The sequence below is a fragment of the Triturus cristatus genome, chromosome 1_1 (assembly GCF_964204655.1).
Source record: "Triturus cristatus chromosome 1_1, aTriCri1.1, whole genome shotgun sequence".
In the NCBI taxonomy this organism is placed as follows: Eukaryota; Metazoa; Chordata; class Amphibia; order Caudata; family Salamandridae; genus Triturus; species Triturus cristatus.
The window spans coordinates 590660606-590680769 of NC_140579.1; the positions used below are offsets into that span (position 1 = coordinate 590660606).

The following is a 20164-nucleotide window of genomic DNA, read 5'->3' on the forward strand; positions in this document are numbered from 1 at the left end:
TTTGTGAGTGCATTTCATAACTGCTGATAATAAGTGATGGATAATGCATCATCAGGAAGATTAGGCACAGGTTGTGCAAAACTACCTGCCCAAATTTGTTATTTCCCCCGCAGATTACCTTTACAGTGCAGTACAGGCTGTATGTGTGTGGGGTAGTCTTGTGAGTCAGTGAAGAAAATATGAGTCTTAGCCATCTGACATGGACTCAAATATAGAGGCTTAATCGATCTTGCAGAACAATGGGACTGCTGCACCATGTCTAGAAGGAGAGACTGTCATGATCCTACAGTGCAATATCGACCTCTATGGAAATGGACTCGATAAAACAGTGCAACAGGGTCTCTGCAGCGGTAAAGAGTTAGTCCAAGAAATGCCCTCCAATGAGGAGGGGTTAATGCTCTTTCCTTGGACTGTACCAACTGAAACAGGTTGTCCAGTACCAGGGAAATGAAAACTCACACAACTAGAAATAGGACAGTGACGTTGACCACCACATGGAACGGTATCGGAAGGGGAGACTGTCTTGCTACATCATTATTAAAATGTACAATAAATGGAGGTGCACTGAACATAGAAAAGAAGTCCAAAAGTGTTTCTTTTTTTCTTTGTTTAATATTTATTTCAGATAGATAGATACACAACCACAGCCAACGCGTTTCGTTCCTTAAAGATACAATTTCTTACGGAACTTCTTCAGGGCTGCAATAAGAATAGAAAAAATATATATATAATACAATCATTAAAACTGACGGACGTACACATATATTTACAAACATTAAAAACAATTTTTGTGTCTATTTTTTGTTTTAAGATCATTCCAGTTATACAAAAATAGAATTGATATTTAAAAAAAAAAAAAATACCCTAAGACTATATAAATTCACTTCATTCTTATACACGTCTACCTACACTGTATAAACACCGATTTTACAAAAATATAGTGAAATAATGAAAAAAGAGAACTTTGATCCACCAATAAACCATTTCAAAATTGCCTAATTACAATTTTTATATGAATTCCAGACAATATATCGCTTTAGGTTTATTTAACCAAAGCTAAAACTCATGATATGCAGGCCATCATCTTACCTCAAAGTGACAGCAAGTTAAATACAGGCTTTAGATTGCAAAAAATGAAGAATGACGAATGAGCAGTATATCCCACTTGGTAATGGAACTATCCAGAGATCAGAAGATATTCTAAAAGAAATTATGTGACAAGGAGACCAAATTAGAACAACCTGAACTGATTAGTATGATGTTTAAGAAGTGGAAGAGAAACAAGGGATGGATATAATCATGTGTCTCACCAAAATTGGTTGCAGAGGGTCTAAATAAAGCTAAAGAACCAGTAGTTGAAATTTAAAATATTAGGATCCATTTGAATGATGATTGACAAAGATTCTTATTGAGAATCTGAAACAAAATGAAAAAATATTCGGTCACTTTTAATTAAAAGTGATAGAGATACATTGCGTCCAAACAATATCTTCCAAGTGCATAACAGACTCCACAGTATTTGCCTTTATTTTCAAAAGGAGAATTTGAAAGGCTTCAAATTCAAGAAGACCTCAAAGAATAACAATCTGCAATTTTGAACAATATAATGATCAAGAGAAAGTACTTTTGTTTATTGTGTTTACGAAGAACATAACAGACTCCACAGTGTTGGCCTTTATTCCTCAAAAGGAGAATTTAGAAAGACTTCTAAGTTAAGAAGACCTCAAAAATAACAATCTGCAACTTTGGAAGATATAATAATCAAGAGAGAGCGCTTATGTGTGTTTGTTAAGATTTGCAGTGATCTCACCTGTACTGTTCCTTCAATTCAATTCCAGATGAAGATTGTCAAACGACATCAAAAGTAGATGCTCAGTCTATTGTCAACATACTATTGATTAAACACCTAATAGGGAATATGTGAATACATTAATGACTTAACACGAACCTTATTAATATTCTGCAATTTAATCGACATCATTTATGTAGGCATTCTATACACGACCATTCAAAATTCAAAATGTCAATTCCTTTAATAGAATGCAAGTAACCGTTATGTTTTTAGAAAAACGAAAAAGAAGGAGAGAAGGAATTGGTAAAACCAAAATTAGATATAATACAAGTTTAGTAAATTAGTCTTTGGAGTTTCTATAGCAGAGCATTCATCTTCCATCATACTTGGTATAAACACTAACAGAGTATACACACAACTAAATATATCTCCAAAGTCACAGTCCCTTGTGACCACCAAATTCACAAAAACCCACTGATTCAACAAAGTTATTAATCCAAACAGTTATCTAGAACACAAAGATGTATGTTATTGCATCTTAAACCACCAATTAACCCCTTTATCAGAACCACGTGGTGGAAGTCAAAATAATGATTTCCATTGAAAATACCTTATTAAGCGTTCTCCGTTCATATCCCGATTCTCCGACCGTTTTCGCCCTACTATTCCAATGTTTAAATACTTTGTTTGACTAATCTGGATCAGGAACACCTGATCTGACGCGTATTCAATGACGTCGTAATTACGCGACGTCCGCACAAGCGCAACCTCGCGTGTAACGAGCTATTACAAATAGTTCCGCCATTTTGAAATGGCCAAATTGTAGCGGTTTACAGGGAGTATTGGGATTATTGTGAGTGGGGTTGGTACTTAAATGAATCAGAATTTGTTATTTGATAAAAAGAAGGGAAGTCTACTCCTTTATGATTTACACGGCGGCAACGTAGTTTTTAATACAAATTGTTCAATTTACGACAAGTGTGAAGGGATACTCCTTCTAATTTCCTAATTGCCGCAAAATATTTTATCATTAGTCTGTGTCCCATTAACTGTAAGATGTTGAAATTAGAGACGACCCGTTATAAATTAACCGGAAAGAAAAGATAGTAAAGCGGCAATTTTAAATTACCGGTTTGGAGCTCCAAAATTTCGGCCATCTTTGAATGTCAGTAGGTCCAGGAAGTTAATTATATGGGATGACAATTACGTGTACAATTGTAAGAATCACTAATTCAAACATGATAATATGAATTACAGAAATACATTGTCTATTAATTACAAAAAAGACAGCAAGACTCGATCCTATCTTTGATACTAAATTTTCGGCCATCTTTAAATGTCAGTAGGTTCAAGAAGTTAAATATATGGGGTCTCAGGTACGCATATATTTCTAAAATTCGATAATTCAAACTGGAGACATTTAGCTAACATGATCGGATGAATGCAGAGGAAGTAACCAAGTTCTACCAGATCTAATTGGATAATACTATGGCATTTTTTTATATTAAACCGTATCATTTGGTCAGTATAAGTGAAGCTGAAGCAAAATCAACCTTATTGGAAGTGTTGTTGGTTTCATTATATGATGACAAACCTCGAGCAAAAGATGACATACAGAGAGTGAGGTCTGGGAGAGAAGAATAGAATATATAAATGATACTAGATAAAGAGAAAGTCCCATATCGCTAAGGTGACTACATGGCTAGTGTTGCTGTCACTTCGAGTGAGACAATAATCAATACAAGGTATATTGTTACTGATATTTCTTAACATCCTATTATACGAATAGCATCACATCTGTAACATTTGGTCAATTGAGCGGCTTCTCAACACAATTGATAAGACATTTTAATGTCACGACTCGCAATTAATTGATTTAACTACATACAAGATTTTGACCATTGACAACTGTCTTAATTCAAGAAATAATGGAATTCGTTATCAGTATTATGACCAAACTTAATTGCTTGTAATCTACAGATCCATTTTGCCTCACGTTGTCTTAGCATAAGGGCTCTATCCCCACCTCTATTACATGCTGCCACATGTTCAATTCCAAAGAACCAAAATGCATTATCATTTGGATGAATTTGTTTAAAATGCTCCGCCATAGGATACTTTGGATCTCCTGCCACTATTGCTCTTCTATGCTCCTGTATTCTCAATTTTAGGCTTCTCGTTGTACTCCCTACATATATTTGATTGCATTTACAGCCCAATATGTAAACTACAAAACAGGTTTTACAGTTGATAAATTCTCTGATTTTATATTGTTTCTGGGTGTTATACATAAAGTCCTTAGTTTTGTTTTTTCCGAATGCACACATATTGCAGGAGCTGCATGTGAAGAAACCGACCGGTTTCATAGGTAGCCATGTTTGAGCTTTTCTTGATGAAGTCACATAACTTGGGCACAGTCTTTCTTTTAAAGTCGTACCCTTCTTGTAAGAGATACTTGGATTTTTAGTCAGAGTCGTTCCGAAGGCCGGTATTTCTAGTAGCATATGCCAGTTGTTTTTCAAGATACTAAAAATCTTTTGACTATGCGAAGTGTATTTTGTGATGAATCTAGGTTTGTCATTGTTAGTTTTCATCTTTTTAGTACTGTTCTCCAACGTTGATTCTCTACTTATTTGATGTACTCTTGAAATGGCTGTTTTTACATCTCTCTCTTCATAACCTCTTTCCAGAAATTTGTTTCCTGTCTCTGAAACATTTCTCTAGAAAATGTTTGTTTCTGAACAGTTTCTTCTTACCCTCACTAACTCCCCGTAAGGGATATTCTTAATAACTGATCTAGAATGGGCACTCGTGGCATGGAGTACTCCATTGCAGGATGTCTCTTTTCTATACAGAGCACTCTGTATCGTTCCATCTTTGACATATAGATGTAGATATAAAAAATCTATTTTTGTTTTGTTATAATTCATTGTTAATGTCACATTATAAGGATTGTTATTTAGATGATTGAAATAATCATGTAAACAGATTTCAGACCCAGACCATATGCATATTATGTCGTCGATAAACCTCCCCCAGAACACTATGTGCTGTGTCCAAGGGGAGGCCTCTCTGCCCAATGCATGAAGAGCCTCATACCATCCCATGAATAGGCATGCGTATGAGGGAGCAAATTTAGTGCCCATTGCTGTACCTCGAAGTTGGCGATACCATTTACCATCATGGAGAAATACATTCGTTGTAAGAATCAGTTCCATCATTTTTAAAATCATCCTGTTATGTTCAAAGGTATCAGCTTTGTCTTTGTCTAGGAAGGACTGTGTTGCCAAAAGACCGAATTTATGCTCAATGCATGTATAAAGGCTAACAACGTCCCACGTGACAAAGAAGAGTTCATCTGACCAGGCAAAGTCTTTCAGTTTGGACAAGACATCCTTGCTATCTTTTAAAAAGGACGGCAGGTTAAACATATACTTTTGTAGTTTGTGATCTACAAACTCAGACATTTTCTCAGTAGGTGATCCTACTCCCGATATTATTGGCCTTCCTGGTGGAAATTTAGCTTTTTTATGTGTTTTCGGAAGTATATAGATGCATGGATAACGTGGATTGTTCACTTTCAAGAATCTATATTCTAAGTCGTTTAGGAGACATATTTCTTTCCATTCTCCCAACATAAGATTTATTCGGGAGGTAAGTTCAATTATGGGGTTACCTTTCAGTACTTCATAGCAGATTTTATCGCTTAATTGTCGGTCTATTTCACCCATATAGTCCGCCTTATTCATCATTACCACATTATTGCCTTTATCGGCTTTCCTAATGACTATAGAGCTGTCATTCTCTAACCTGTTTAATGCATCTCTTTCACCTCTGGTCAGATTTTGTTTTTCGTGTTTTAAGTATTTTTCAGATTTTTCTAGCTTATATAACTCTTCCGTTACTTTTTTATGAAATTTGTCGATGTTTGGATGGTATCCCTGATTAGGAACAAACTTGGACTTTGGTCTTAACCCACTGTCTATATTGACGTTTTCTGCGATGTCTAAATCATGTAGAAGAGATTCTACATGATTTAGACATCGCCGAAAACGTCAATATAGACAGTGGGTTAAGACCAAATTTCATAAAAAAGTAACGGAAGAGTTATATAAGCTAGAAAAATCTGAAAAATACTTAAAACACGAAAAACAAAATCTGACCAGAGGTGAAAGAGAGGCATTAAACAGGTTAGAGAATGACAGCTCTATAGTCATTAGGAAAGCCGATAAAGGCAATAATGTGGTAATGATGAATAAGGCGGACTATATGGGTGAAATAGACCGACAATTAAGCGATAAAATCTGCTATGAAGTACTGAAAGGTAACCCCATAATTGAACTTACCTCCCGAATAAATCTTATGTTGGGAGAATGGAAAGAAATATGTCTCCTAAACGACTTAGAATATAGATTCTTGAAAGTGAACAATCCACGTTATCCATGCATCTATATACTTCCGAAAACACATAAAAAAGCTAAATTTCCACCAGGAAGGCCAATAATATCGGGAGTAGGATCACCTACTGAGAAAATGTCTGAGTTTGTAGATCACAAACTACAAAAGTATATGTTTAACCTGCCGTCCTTTTTAAAAGATAGCAAGGATGTCTTGTCCAAACTGAAAGACTTTGCCTGGTCAGATGAACTCTTCTTTGTCACGTGGGACGTTGTTAGCCTTTATACATGCATTGAGCATAAATTCGGTCTTTTGGCAACACAGTCCTTCCTAGACAAAGACAAAGCTGATACCTTTGAACATAACAGGATGATTTTAAAAATGATGGAACTGATTCTTACAACGAATGTATTTCTCCATGATGGTAAATGGTATCGCCAACTTCGAGGTACAGCAATGGGCACTAAATTTGCTCCCTCATACGCATGCCTATTCATGGGATGGTATGAGGCTCTTCATGCATGGGGCAGAGAGGCCTCCCCTTGGACACAGCACATAGTGTTCTGGGGGAGGTTTATCGACGACATAATATGCATATGGTCTGGGTCTGAAATCTGTTTACATGATTATTTCAATCATCTAAATAACAATCCTTATAATGTGACATTAACAATGAATTATAACAAAACAAAAATAGATTTTTTAGATCTACATCTATATGTCAAAGATGGAACGATACAGAGTGCTCTGTATAGAAAAGAGACATCCTGCAATGGAGTACTCCATGCCACGAGTGCCCATTCTAGATCAGTTATTAAGAATATCCCTTACCGGGAGTTAGTGAGGGTAAGAAGAAACTGTTCAGAAACAAACATTTTCGAGAGAAATGTTTCAGAGACAGGAAACCAATTTCTGGAAAGAGGTTATGAAGAGAGAGATGTAAAAACAGCCATTTCAAGAGTACATCAAATAAGTAGAGAATCAACGTTGGAGAACAGTACTAAAAAGATGAAAACTAACAATGACAAACCTAGATTCATCACAAAATACACTTCGCATAGTCAAAAGATTTTTAGTATCTTGAAAAACAACTGGCATATGCTACTAGAAATACCGGCCTTCGGAACGACTCTGACTAAAAATCCAAGTATCTCTTACAAGAAGGGTACGACTTTAAAAGAAAGACTGTGCCCAAGTTATGTGACTTCATCAAGAAAAGCTCAAACATGGCTACCTATGAAACCGGTCGGTTTCTTCACATGCAGCTCCTGCAATATGTGTGCATTCGGAAAAAACAAAACTAAGGAATTTATGTATAACACCCAGAAACAATATAAAATCAGAGAATTTATCAACTGTAAAACCTGTTTTGTAGTTTACATATTGGGCTGTAAATGCAATCAAATATATGTAGGGAGTACAACGAGAAGCCTAAAATTGAGAATACAGGAGCATAGAAGAGCAATAGTGGCAGGAGATCCAAAGTATCCTATGGCGGAGCATTTTAAACAAATTCATCCAAATGATAATGCATTTTGGTTCTTTGGAATTGAACATGTGGCAGCATGTAATAGAGGTGGGGATAGAGCCCTTATGCTAAGACAACGTGAGGCAAAATGGATCTGTAGATTACAAGCAATTAAGTTTGGTCATAATACTGATAACGAATTCCATTATTTCTTGAATTAAGACAGTTGTCAATGGTCAAAATCTTGTATGTAGTTAAATCAATTAATTGCGAGTCGTGACATTAAAATGTCTTATCAATTGTGTTGAGAAGCCGCTCAATTGACCAAATGTTACAGATGTGATGCTATTCGTATAATAGGATGTTAAGAAATATCAGTAACAATATACCTTGTATTGATTATTGTCTCACTCGAAGTGACAGCAACACTAGCCATGTAGTCACCTTAGCGATATGGGACTTTCTCTTTATCTAGTATCATTTATATATTCTATTCTTCTCTCCCAGACCTCACTCTCTGTATGTCATCTTTTGCTCGAGGTTTGTCATCATATAATGAAACCAACAACACTTCCAATAAGGTTGATTTTGCTTCAGCTTCACTTATACTGACCAAATGATACGGTTTAATATAAAAAAATGCCATAGTATTATCCAATTAGATCTGGTAGAACTTGGTTACTTCCTCTGCATTCATCCGATCATGTTAGCTAAATGTCTCCAGTTTGAATTATCGAATTTTAGAAATATATGCGTACCTGAGACCCCATATATTTAACTTCTTGAACCTACTGACATTTAAAGATGGCCGAAAATTTAGTATCAAAGATAGGATCGAGTCTTGCTGTCTTTTTTGTAATTAATAGACAATGTATTTCTGTAATTCATATTATCATGTTTGAATTAGTGATTCTTACAATTGTACACGTAATTGTCATCCCATATAATTAACTTCCTGGACCTACTGACATTCAAAGATGGCCGAAATTTTGGAGCTCCAAACCGGTAATTTAAAATTGCCGCTTTACTATCTTTTCTTTCCGGTTAATTTATAACGGGTCGTCTCTAATTTCAACATCTTACAGTTAATGGGACACAGACTAATGATAAAATATTTTGCGGCAATTAGGAAATTAGAAGGAGTATCCCTTCACACTTGTCGTAAATTGAACAATTTGTATTAAAAACTACGTTGCCGCCGTGTAAATCATAAAGGAGTAGACTTCCCTTCTTTTTATCAAATAACAAATTCTGATTCATTTAAGTACCAACCCCACTCACAATAATCCCAATACTCCCTGTAAACCGCTACAATTTGGCCATTTCAAAATGGCGGAACTATTTGTAATAGCTCGTTACACGCGAGGTTGCGCTTGTGCGGACGTCGCGTAATTACGACGTCATTGAATACGCGTCAGATCAGGTGTTCCTGATCCAGATTAGTCAAACAAAGTATTTAAACATTGGAATAGTAGGGCGAAAACGGTCGGAGAATCGGGATATGAACGGAGAACGCTTAATAAGGTATTTTCAATGGAAATCATTATTTTGACTTCCACCACGTGGTTCTGATAAAGGGGTTAATTGGTGGTTTAAGATGCAATAACATACATCTTTGTGTTCTAGATAACTGTTTGGATTAATAACTTTGTTGAATCAGTGGGTTTTTGTGAATTTGGTGGTCACAAGGGACTGTGACTTTGGAGATATATTTAGTTGTGTGTATACTCTGTTAGTGTTTATACCAAGTATGATGGAAGATGAATGCTCTGCTATAGAAACTCCAAAGACTAATTTACTAAACTTGTATTATATCTAATTTTGGTTTTACCAATTCCTTCTCTCCTTCTTTTTCGTTTTTCTAAAAACATAACGGTTACTTGCATTCTATTAAAGGAATTGACATTTTGAATTTTGAATGGTCGTGTATAGAATGCCTACATAAATGATGTCGATTAAATTGCAGAATATTAATAAGGTTCGTGTTAAGTCATTAATGTATTCACATATTCCCTATTAGGTGTTTAATCAATAGTATGTTGACAATAGACTGAGCATCTACTTTTGATGTCGTTTGACAATCTTCATCTGGAATTGAATTGAAGGAACAGTACAGGTGAGATCACTGCAAATCTTAACAAACACACATAAGCGCTCTCTCTTGATTATTATATCTTCCAAAGTTGCAGATTGTTATTTTTGAGGTCTTCTTAACTTAGAAGTCTTTCTAAATTCTCCTTTTGAGGAATAAAGGCCAACACTGTGGAGTCTGTTATGTTCTTCGTAAACACAATAAACAAAAGTACTTTCTCTTGATCATTATATTGTTCAAAATTGCAGATTGTTATTCTTTGAGGTCTTCTTGAATTTGAAGCCTTTCAAATTCTCCTTTTGAAAATAAAGGCAAATACTGTGGAGTCTGTTATGCACTTGGAAGATATTGTTTGGACGCAATGTATCTCTATCACTTTTAATTAAAAGTGACCGAATATTTTTTCATTTTGTTTCAGATTCTCAATAAGAATCTTTGTCAATCATCATTCAAATGGATCCTAATATTTTAAATTTCAACTACTGGTTCTTTAGCTTTATTTAGACCCTCTGCAACCAATTTTGGTGAGACACATGATTATATCCATCCCTTGTTTCTCTTCCACTTCTTAAACATCATACTAATCAGTTCAGGTTGTTCTAATTTGGTCTCCTTGTCACATAATTTCTTTTAGAATATCTTCTGATCTCTGGATAGTTCCATTACCAAGTGGGATATACTGCTCATTCGTCATTCTTCATTTTTTGCAATCTAAAGCCTGTATTTAACTTGCTGTCACTTTGAGGTAAGATGATGGCCTGCATATCATGAGTTTTAGCTTTGGTTAAATAAACCTAAAGCGATATATTGTCTGGAATTCATATAAAAATTGTAATTAGGCAATTTTGAAATGGTTTATTGGTGGATCAAAGTTCTCTTTTTTCATTATTTCACTATATTTTTGTAAAATCGGTGTTTATACAGTGTAGGTAGACGTGTATAAGAATGAAGTGAATTTATATAGTCTTAGGGTATTTTTTTTTTTTTTAAATATCAATTCTATTTTTGTATAACTGGAATGATCTTAAAACAAAAAATAGACACAAAAATTGTTTTTAATGTTTGTAAATATATGTGTACGTCCGTCAGTTTTAATGATTGTATTATATATATATTTTTTCTATTCTTATTGCAGCCCTGAAGAAGTTCCGTAAGAAATTGTATCTTTAAGGAACGAAACGCGTTGGCTGTGGTTGTGTATCTATCTATCTGAAATAAATATTAAACAAAGAAAAAAAGAAACACTTTTGGACTTCTTTTCTATGTTCAGTGCACCTCCATTTATTGTAAATTGTTTGTCAGAATTTCCCTTCTGAGGCACCACTAGGTGAATGGTGCTGGAGTTTCTGTGCACTAACAGCCAGATAAGGCAGCAGCATATTAGAAGTGAAGTGCTACCATTTAAGTCCGTCACCTCTGTTAGTTTTGATATTATCATTATTAAAATGGTTGCTTTAATCTCACCTGGCTTTTGTTTTTTACACAAATGATGCAATCCCACATCCTCTAAAGGATCTGTGCACCCTCACGCTGCAAACTAGCCAGTCAACAGTTACGGGGACCTTATACCGATGCACATAGATAGAGCACAGGCTTGCACCAGATAACTGCCCTCCATCAAACAAGGGAAATAGAGGCAATGTGTTTAAACAACAACATGGCACAATCACTTTAAAGCCAGAGAACTACAGCACAAGTAAAGTTCTGCATACAATAATTGTCGAGTTTTATCTCTGGTTGATAAAGGGGAGTGTAATGTGGAACTCCCAAAGTCGTGGCCTAAACATACAACAAAAAACAAAGCTATGTCAGAATCCGTGCAGGACCATTCTCTTTGCCGAGCGATATCAGTGGCTGTGTCTCCAACCTGTTCTTCTTTGATGACCTGGGATCAAAGCGAATAGACAGTAATTTTAACAATGTGCTCCAATGTGACTTAAAGCTATCTTCTTGTGAAACAGGTCTTTAACAGCCATCAAAGTGAAAGAGTGAGTTTAGCATAATTTGAGAGAACTGATCAGGACTAAGAGACAGGGGACTTAGAGGTGTTGGCCGAGGGGGGCATAGGCTGTCATTTCTACAGTGTCTACTCTCTGACGAGGGCAATCCTGGAGCCACGTGGTACAGGGAAAGTAGGACAAGAGTACAATGTGTTTTTTTGTGTCTTTATATACAGTCACTTTGCTGTCGTTACAAATCCTGCTAAATTACTGACAGGGGTATGGCATTCGCTGCTTATTTACCTCTCCTCTTTGGGGGTCTGTCACACGAGTGAAGCGGAGGTCGCTCTGCTGCCACTTGGGGTTGACGCTGTAACCCTGGAGCTGCCACAATTCAAAGGACGCATGGAAGGCCTTAGCGTGGATTTTAATTGTGATGGAATTGACAACGACAAACATTCCTTCGACCACCTTCTCTGCAAAACCGTACTCACTTAAAAAAGGCAAGATAAAAAAGGGTTTGAAAACAAAGGGTACAAACGCAGACGTTTTCAAATCAAACTGTTAACATAGTCAACCAAAAACAAGGGGATGGTGTCATCTAGTTTTCTGGACACTTTTATCCAGGCAACAATTATCATACACCATTTGAATATGTAAGAGGCTATAGAGAGGGATATATGATTAAACAACTACTGCCTAAACCACAAATTAGTGTCAGGTCAGGGTGAGGGGAGAGACTCGTGGTTAAGAAAAGTCGTTATAAAAACTTCGTTGTTAAGGATGTTTCCCTAAAGAGGAAGAGAGAGAGAAAGAGAGAGAGAGAGAGAGAGAGAGAGAGAGAGAGAGAGAGAGAGAGTGTGTGAGTGTGCGCGCGCGCTTCAAAAATACTGTTAATGGTAGTATGTAATAACTTGAGAACCCATTCAACATGGAAGTCTGACTTGAGAGGTTCCAAGCTAACTGTTTATGCATGACAGGTGCATGTGTGAAATAATAGAAAATGTCGAGCACATCCTACTCATCTAAGACAGCAGAGTTTTCACAACTGTATTGCATAAACATATCAATGTGTGGTGTAAGAAATATCGGGGACATCATGCAATTAAAAATGCACACAGTGATCAAATGTGTCATCAGTGCTCTCAAGCGATCAGGGCAAGAATTGCAGTACAATATAGCTATAACAGCTAGGATAGGAGGTTAATTACCTCTGCCCACCAGCTAGGGCAATAGGCGATTGTCCATTGGGCGGGCGTGGGTCTTCACAAGTTCGCATTTCTACCTCCACCTTATCTAGGAACTGTAAGAGAAGAAAACATGGGAGATTGACCGTCCCACCAATCCACCAGTGGAGACCTCCCACGGCACGTGTGTGTGTGTGTGTGTGAGGCATGAAGGCAGAAGAAGAGAAACATTGGAAGGAACAGTGGCCAGTGCAGGAGTGATGCCTTTAGAGGCAGGGTGACTACAACCGGTATTGCCGTTTATAAGACTTCAACTCCTGCCTGGGTTCAGACATAATGACAGTCGAGGATTTTCCATTTTATAGCCAACTACAAGGGCAACAGCTAACCCACGAAATAGAAAAGGATAAATAAATGGCAAGAGAAAGGGGACTGCGTGGCAAAGATGGGGAAGGAAATGATGAAAGATGGGGAGTGCAGCCGAAACAAACTGAAGGAGGGAGAGACAAATTAAAGGAGGAAAAGGAAAAAAGGGCCAGGCACAGGCACAGTAAAAAGAAATAGTGGAGGTCCTGAGGCATGAACACAGGGACTGCTGTCAGACCCATCACAATAAAAATCACTGAACTTTACATATTAAAGAAATAATGCCTTTTTGCGCATTACCTTTAAACCCTGGAGTAAAGGTCACCAAATATTACATGGAACATTCATTTTGCAAATGGTTACAGTTTAAAGTACACCCATACAAATTACATTCTGCTTGTGGGTAACATAGGACCCTTTCAGAGAGCATTTTATAAAACAGCCCACGCCGATCTTCTCTAGTCTCCCATCCTAATTGCAGCCCAAAGGCCAAAAAGCGTGACCACATCAAATACTGAAGGTCTCCAATGGCTCCATGTAGTCTCAGAGGATCACCTTAAAGTTCTCTGCAGCACAGATAAGGCTCACTGGGGCAATTGCCAATCATATTTCAGAAGTAGGCACCCTGCTGTGCACTAACCAGAAACTCAACCCAAACGTGTTCAAGAGGAAGGAAACAGAGGAAGAACCCAGGGAGCTCAAAGCTCCAAAATGTAGAACGCCCTCACTCCTGAACTGAGATCTGTTGCAATTAGAAGAGGTTCAGAGGACTTCTGAAACTCGAATTACCAAGGCTGATTTTCAACAACGTCCATACAAAGGAGGGGTCTCGATTTAACAATATTGGACACCATTTCCTTTACTCTCAGTAAACCAGCAAACTAAGAAGTCATAAATGGAAACATTTGTACGTTGAGCATACAGTAGTATTCACATATCTCAGCGCATGTCCAATATACTACAAAGGCAAAGAAGGCAATGTCTGCGCATTAAGGAGCTAAACAATCTCTATACGTAGGGCATCCAATGCAACACGTCACCTCATGGTGAAACGGGCACCATGACCACAAAGTTCATACCAGTACATATAATATGCACTCAATATGAAAACATTCAAATCTATACATAACCACCACCCAGAAACGTCCTTCAATATCGAAAACTAATCACACATTACAGCTTCAGCAAATGTTTTCAAGTGTTTTTGAGGTGCGCACGTGCATTTCACCAACTTGCACAGAATAAAGTGACTAAACAACGTGACTAACTAAAACAAGGTTTCAATAAGGACTGTTACAATGAGTATAATGAAGAATATTAAAATAGCAGTCTCAAATGCGGTACAACCTCACAGTTTAATGTGTCTGATCAAAATATCACACATTATCAAACATCATAAAATGTCAAAGGGCTACCGGTCTCAAAACGACTGCAAGATAGGAGTTGTAAAAAAACATCGAAATAAATAAACATACAACCATATTGCAATTTTAATCATTAACCCCATAACATGGCATACAATCCAACACAGAACATTACTGCAAGTCAGTTAATGTAATACTTCGACAATTTATTTGTTCTTGTGTATGTGAAGCGCTATGAGTTGCCTACAGGCAGAACACTAACTTGGCATGCGAAGACTAGGTAAGACAGTGAGAAGAAAAAGAGAAAGTGAGAAAGAATGTGCAAGAGGTTAGAAGATAAGAGGGGAAAAAAAGATACATAATAAAATATAATCCACATTACCAAACAAATGGGGTGGGTCTTCAGCTTTGTCCACTGGATCTGGTAAAGTGAAAAAGAAGGGTAAAAACTCAGTCTCTGGTGAGTCACGTGCCAGAAGCCTGTACTCCTTATTGTTCTTTGCCAGCATTTTCACCTTGGGAGGGTAGAGATGCCATCCACACTATATTATCAAAATATTTCGTACCCAGAAACTTATTGTGAGCTACAGGCGTATGCTAGTGTCTGCCAACTCAGTGATTAATAGGGCAGTAGGTTCCTTATCTTGTGGTTCTCGGTTTTATCGCAGCACTTAGCAAGATTAGCAGTTATCTTTCTCTTACTAATCATGCTTGAGATGTGCAGTATTAATTATAAATGAAATAGACATCCACTTTCTCTGCCTTTTCAGCCCGCTCCCCCTCCATGGCACCCACTTGTTTTACTCTACCCTAACCCACGGCCCCTGGTAAAAAAATAACATACAAATAATGAACTGCAGGCGACTTCTTCAATAAAGACAATGCTTAACACATGGAAGAATTACCTTCTTGTGGTTTCTAAAATATATGGCAATATAAAAACTGAAACTCATGGAAGCCAAGGTCTCAGAGGAAGGGGAGATCCCCATTCAGAGCAGGGTACTCAAACCTAAGTAGCCGGCAGCCTCATTCGCAGGCTAGCCACTCCCCATGAGGAGAGATGGGAGATGGGGGAAGGGGGCGGGGGTGTTGAAGGGCAAGAGAAGACGAGGCACAGCTGCAGACATAGTGCTTATTTGTAAAATAAATTTAAAAAAATAGTAAATGCAGGAGGCAAAAATGTTTCTTAGGAGCCTGCGGCCAGGGCACTCAGATGCCAGGGTGGTGTTTACAGCCTTGATTCACCGCTCACGTCATTTTTCCCAACCTGCCTCTACTACCTCACCGTCTCCTTCACATCCCCACCTTCTCCCTTTGTCACTATTATATAAAATGTTTCTCTTACCCCTTATTGCTGTGCCTTTGCTGTTTTTTTCTTTTGATCTGGGCCACAGTCTGATGACATAAAATAAGTTCCGGTATCAAAAGTGAATGCTGCAGCCCATCATCTAATCACTAGCACAAAATAAGCAAAGCAGAGGCCACTTAGCACAAAACCACAAAGGCAGTTTTGTTTTGAAAGAAAAGCAAAAACTTACATTTGCACTGCCGAACTAGGGTCGAAAAAACAGAGCTATATGTGCATTTTTTAAGGTGTAGGGAAATCACTGTGCACAATTCAGATTCAGTAAACAAGCGAAGGGCCACAATTCCCATTGTTCTTGCTTTAAACTTATAACAAAACATAATAATAAACAATCAAATAAGTGATATTATTTGTTTCGTTTACGCTGAACTCCAAAAAAGATGTTACATTATTTTTTAGTACATCAGGAATCGTTGAAAAAATATGATGTTACTACCCTGAATCGCTACCCTCAAATGTACCCAAGTAAACGTCATCACTTCAGGACACCCTTCCTTCTACCTGCTGCAGCACTGCCTTCCCACAACTCACCCAAACAGCAATCTTCCCCTAAGGGCACAACACAAGACTCTACTTTCTATCTGATGTGGTCCTACATATTTATACTTTTCGTCTCCAAGACCAGCACCGTGTGGCAAGACACCACGCTTTTCCCTGGTGTGCTACAATATTCCTATTTGTTTGCCACTAGACTGACTGCCTGCGGCATGACGCCCTTCGCTCTGCCAGCCCCTCACCCGTATGGAGGCCTTGTTACAGAAGACTTTGGTGATGCCTAGCCAGGTGGGCAGGTCCAGCATGTTCTGCAGAACCTCCTCGTCCAGCTCCAGGTTGGTGAGCTGCCCTTCTCCTTTCAGGGTGCTTAAGTTGATTTTATCTGGGGACAGATTCTTGGTGAACCTGAAAATAAAAAAGAGAGGAAATAGCATCCCACTCAAGATAAAGCACGATATTTCAAACACTAACCTGAGCTGGTATCTGAAGCACAACAACAAACCGCATTTACTGAACATCTTTCTTCGTGAAGTTTAAATCCATCTCACAAGAAGGACACCACTAGTTGTCAAAGGCTTGCTGCTTTCAATAACAGTGCATAATATAGTAGCAACACCATCTCAGGATCGAAGCAGGGGGAAATGATTTTAATGAGATCAGAGGATGGCCTTGAAAGACATACAACAGGAATATTATTGTGTTTGGAAAAATTCATCCTTTGTGTGAATGACAGCGCAAGAAAACTCTAAAATAAATGTGGCAATGACAATGTTCATTTCAATCCCCGCATATTTGACAGATTTTGACCCCCCCTTCCCAACCACAGTCTATTCTATGATTGTTCTTGCTACGGGCACCGGTCTATTCCTACATAAATCTTCCAAGAATATAATGACCATGCCCCCGCAGTGTATTCATCCATGTCTGATGTACTCCAATTGAGGTAGTAGCTTAATAAAATGAAAGTGAATATGAAGCACTGATGAAAGCCTCTGCCGCACTTCTTTGATTGCAGTAAATGAAGCAGTCATTGGCAGGGGCGCAGGGGCAGCTCCTCCGTTATGGCGTTGGAGTGTCGCCCCACTGCTGGAAGGAGCAGGTTAAAACGTAAAATAAAATGATAATAAAGCAATTATTAAAACTGCTTTATTATCGTTTTGTTTTACCTGTAGGAGCCGGTTAGAACAAGCAGCCGTCATCCGAATCCTGGGGGCGGGGCCATCACCAGCAGGAGTGGTGGGCACTGCTGTCAGTGCGCATGTGGGTTTGGCCGGTCATCTGAGGACGGCCAAACCGACATGTGCACTGACCTCTCCCCAACCCAAGCAGCATTGTCGGGTTCAGAGAACAGCTGGAGCAGCCTTCCAGTCCCCTTTGGACTGATAAACAAGCCCGCTCAGGCCAATCCCTGCGCTTCTCGAGAAGTGCTTTGATTGGCCGTATGTAGGTCTCAGAGCCTGTCCTCATGGGAACTGCAGTTTGCAGTTCCTGGGCCAGATGAGCACCGAGGCGAGGCACGGGAGAAGAGGATCATAGAGGCAGCAGCCAGCAGCAGGAAGGTAAGTGTACTTCTGTTTACTTTTTTTTATTGTCTTCCCATTCGGTGCCACGTGCTGCCACCCCCCCACACTTCCTGTCAGCAGCAGCCGCAATTGGTAATTGTTCACCTTGTCATCTCTACAGATACTAGTTCCATGAAGAATAAGTATCAGGGATCTCAGAATAAGGCCCAGTCAGTTTTATGATTAAAAATCAACTTCATCATCTAGAGTGGCTGCTGAAACAAATGGCGTTCGATATCACTCGTGGGGCTACGGCATTTGAGCATTTGAATATCGGTAGGTTTTTGGTAGGTCTGAAGCCCACAGTGAAGTTTTGGAACACTCTCCAGCTGTCCATGATGGCCATGCTAGCGTTGGTAAAAAGTATTGCTCTGCCACGTTGCCTGTATGTTTTTCAGAGAGCCACATTTTGTAGATCCCTAGAAAATACTTTATTGAGTTGAACAACCTGACTGTGGAACTGTTATGGGCCTCGGGGAGGAAACAAGTTAGTCTGGCCACACTTGGAGGAGGAGGGTCTGGAATTGCCTTGTTTCGATTTGTACTACCTAGCAGCTCAGCTGCAGCATGCAGTGCATCAGTTCAATGAAGAGCAGAGATTGTTGTGTGGTGCTTGTGATGGTGCTCCTTTGCCCGAGCTTTTAATTATGGGACGGGGGTTCCAGCTTCGATGCCGTATGGGGTCAATCAAGAGTGCAGAGTGTGGGAGAGGGCAGTCAGACTTGTACTACTTAGAGCCCCGTATGCACCGGATTTTAATATTTGGACAATGCGCCCATTTGTTCTTATTGTGCGGACTAGGTCAGTTGGTAAGTGACTTGCCAGTGAGTGTGACACCTTTCTGGACATATACCCCAATGACAGGTTTATTACACTAGCAGATGCCATACAGACTTTGTCCTGGGCCCGGGCCAGATTTTATAGTTTGCTAAAATTGCGGCAACAGCTTGTGGGATTTGGCCTTCCTTCCCTGAGGTCCCCCAAGAGTCAAAGAGTCTGAGGACACTACTGAATATAGCAGGAGGCCGGAGACTAATCCTGCATATTTATAGGGCATTATGAGAGGAATTACCACTTAGGGACCTGCCTGTACCTGACAGGTGGCATGAGATTTTGGGGACTACTCTTACTGCAAAAGACTGGGAGTGAGTTCATGAAGGGGTAAAGGGGACCTCTACGAATGTGAGATTCAAGCTGCTCCAATATAATGTAGTGTACCTCACACTGACTACGCTACATGCTATTTACCCAGTAAAATTGCCTATTGTCCCCGCTGAGCCAGGTGGGAAGCAGACTTTGTACATATGTTTTGTGGGTGTCCCGGGTAGGATGATTTCTGGCAGACCGTTTTGACTTCCTTGAATACAGCTACGGGGTGGGCCGTTCCTCTGGGTGTGGGGCAGAGTCTGCTGGGACGGGTCCCTGTTCGAAAGAAAAAGAAGCTTAGCAGGGAATTTCTCCTCTTGAGTTTAGTACTTGCCAAGCAGAGACTGGCCATTGGATGGTTGTCCCCTATAGTGCCGAGAGTGCCTGAATAGCTCCTTGACATCGATGAATGGGGACCCTTAATCACAGAAAACCTTACCTGGACGCCGCCACTTGCCGACTGGGTGAGCTGGGAGAACGCCGATCCGCCTGTGGCCTCCCCGTGTCCCTGGAGGGATTGACCGCCTTATCGCCATTCAACATCTTGCAGCACCCGCTTCGCGGGTGCCGCTGCGCGGCATTTGGCGTGGGGTCGAGGCTGCAGGGGTGCCGGAGAGCGCCTGTAACGAGGACGGAATAACTGCGGGAGGTACCAGAGGGCGCGTGCTGCAGGGACTCTCTAGACCAGGAGTCCCTGCGCTGCACAGGTGTGCACGGCCGCGCCCCCAGCTAGACACGCCCCCGGCCGACCAAACTTTAAATTGTGAACACTCCCCAAGTGCTGTGGGACCCTTAATCACAGAAAACCTTACCTGGACGCCGCCACTTGCCGACTGGGTGAGCTGGGAGAACGCAGATCCGCCTGTGGCCTCCCCGTGTCCCTGGAGGGATTGACCGCCTTATCGCCATTCAACATCTTGCAGCACCCGCTTCGCGGGTGCCGCTGCGCGGCATTTGGCGTGGGGTCGAGGCTGCAGGGGTGCCGGAG

General features: G+C 39.6%; 1 protein-coding gene across 7 annotated transcripts in view; it reads right to left on the reverse strand.

Moving 5' to 3' along the window:
• The window catches only part of BLTP3A (bridge-like lipid transfer protein family member 3A), a 1033704-nt gene that overhangs the window by 666336 nt on the left and 347204 nt on the right, over nt 1-20164 (reverse strand). For 4 of the 7 annotated variants that reach the window (XM_085645841.1, XM_085645832.1, XM_085645827.1 and 1 more), the window contains exons 2-5: nt 16711-16873; nt 14990-15028; nt 12902-12993; nt 11994-12183 (exon numbers count right to left, since the gene is read on the reverse strand). In XM_085645841.1, coding sequence (XP_085501967.1) covers nt 11994-12183; nt 12902-12993; nt 14990-15028; nt 16711-16873 — 484 coding nt within the window. Of the gene's footprint in view, nt 1-11993; nt 12184-12901; nt 12994-14989; nt 15029-15952; nt 16063-16710; nt 16874-20164 lie in introns of those variants that run through there. The other 3 variants (XM_085645849.1, XM_085645869.1, XM_085645858.1) reach the window with 3 other exon arrangements.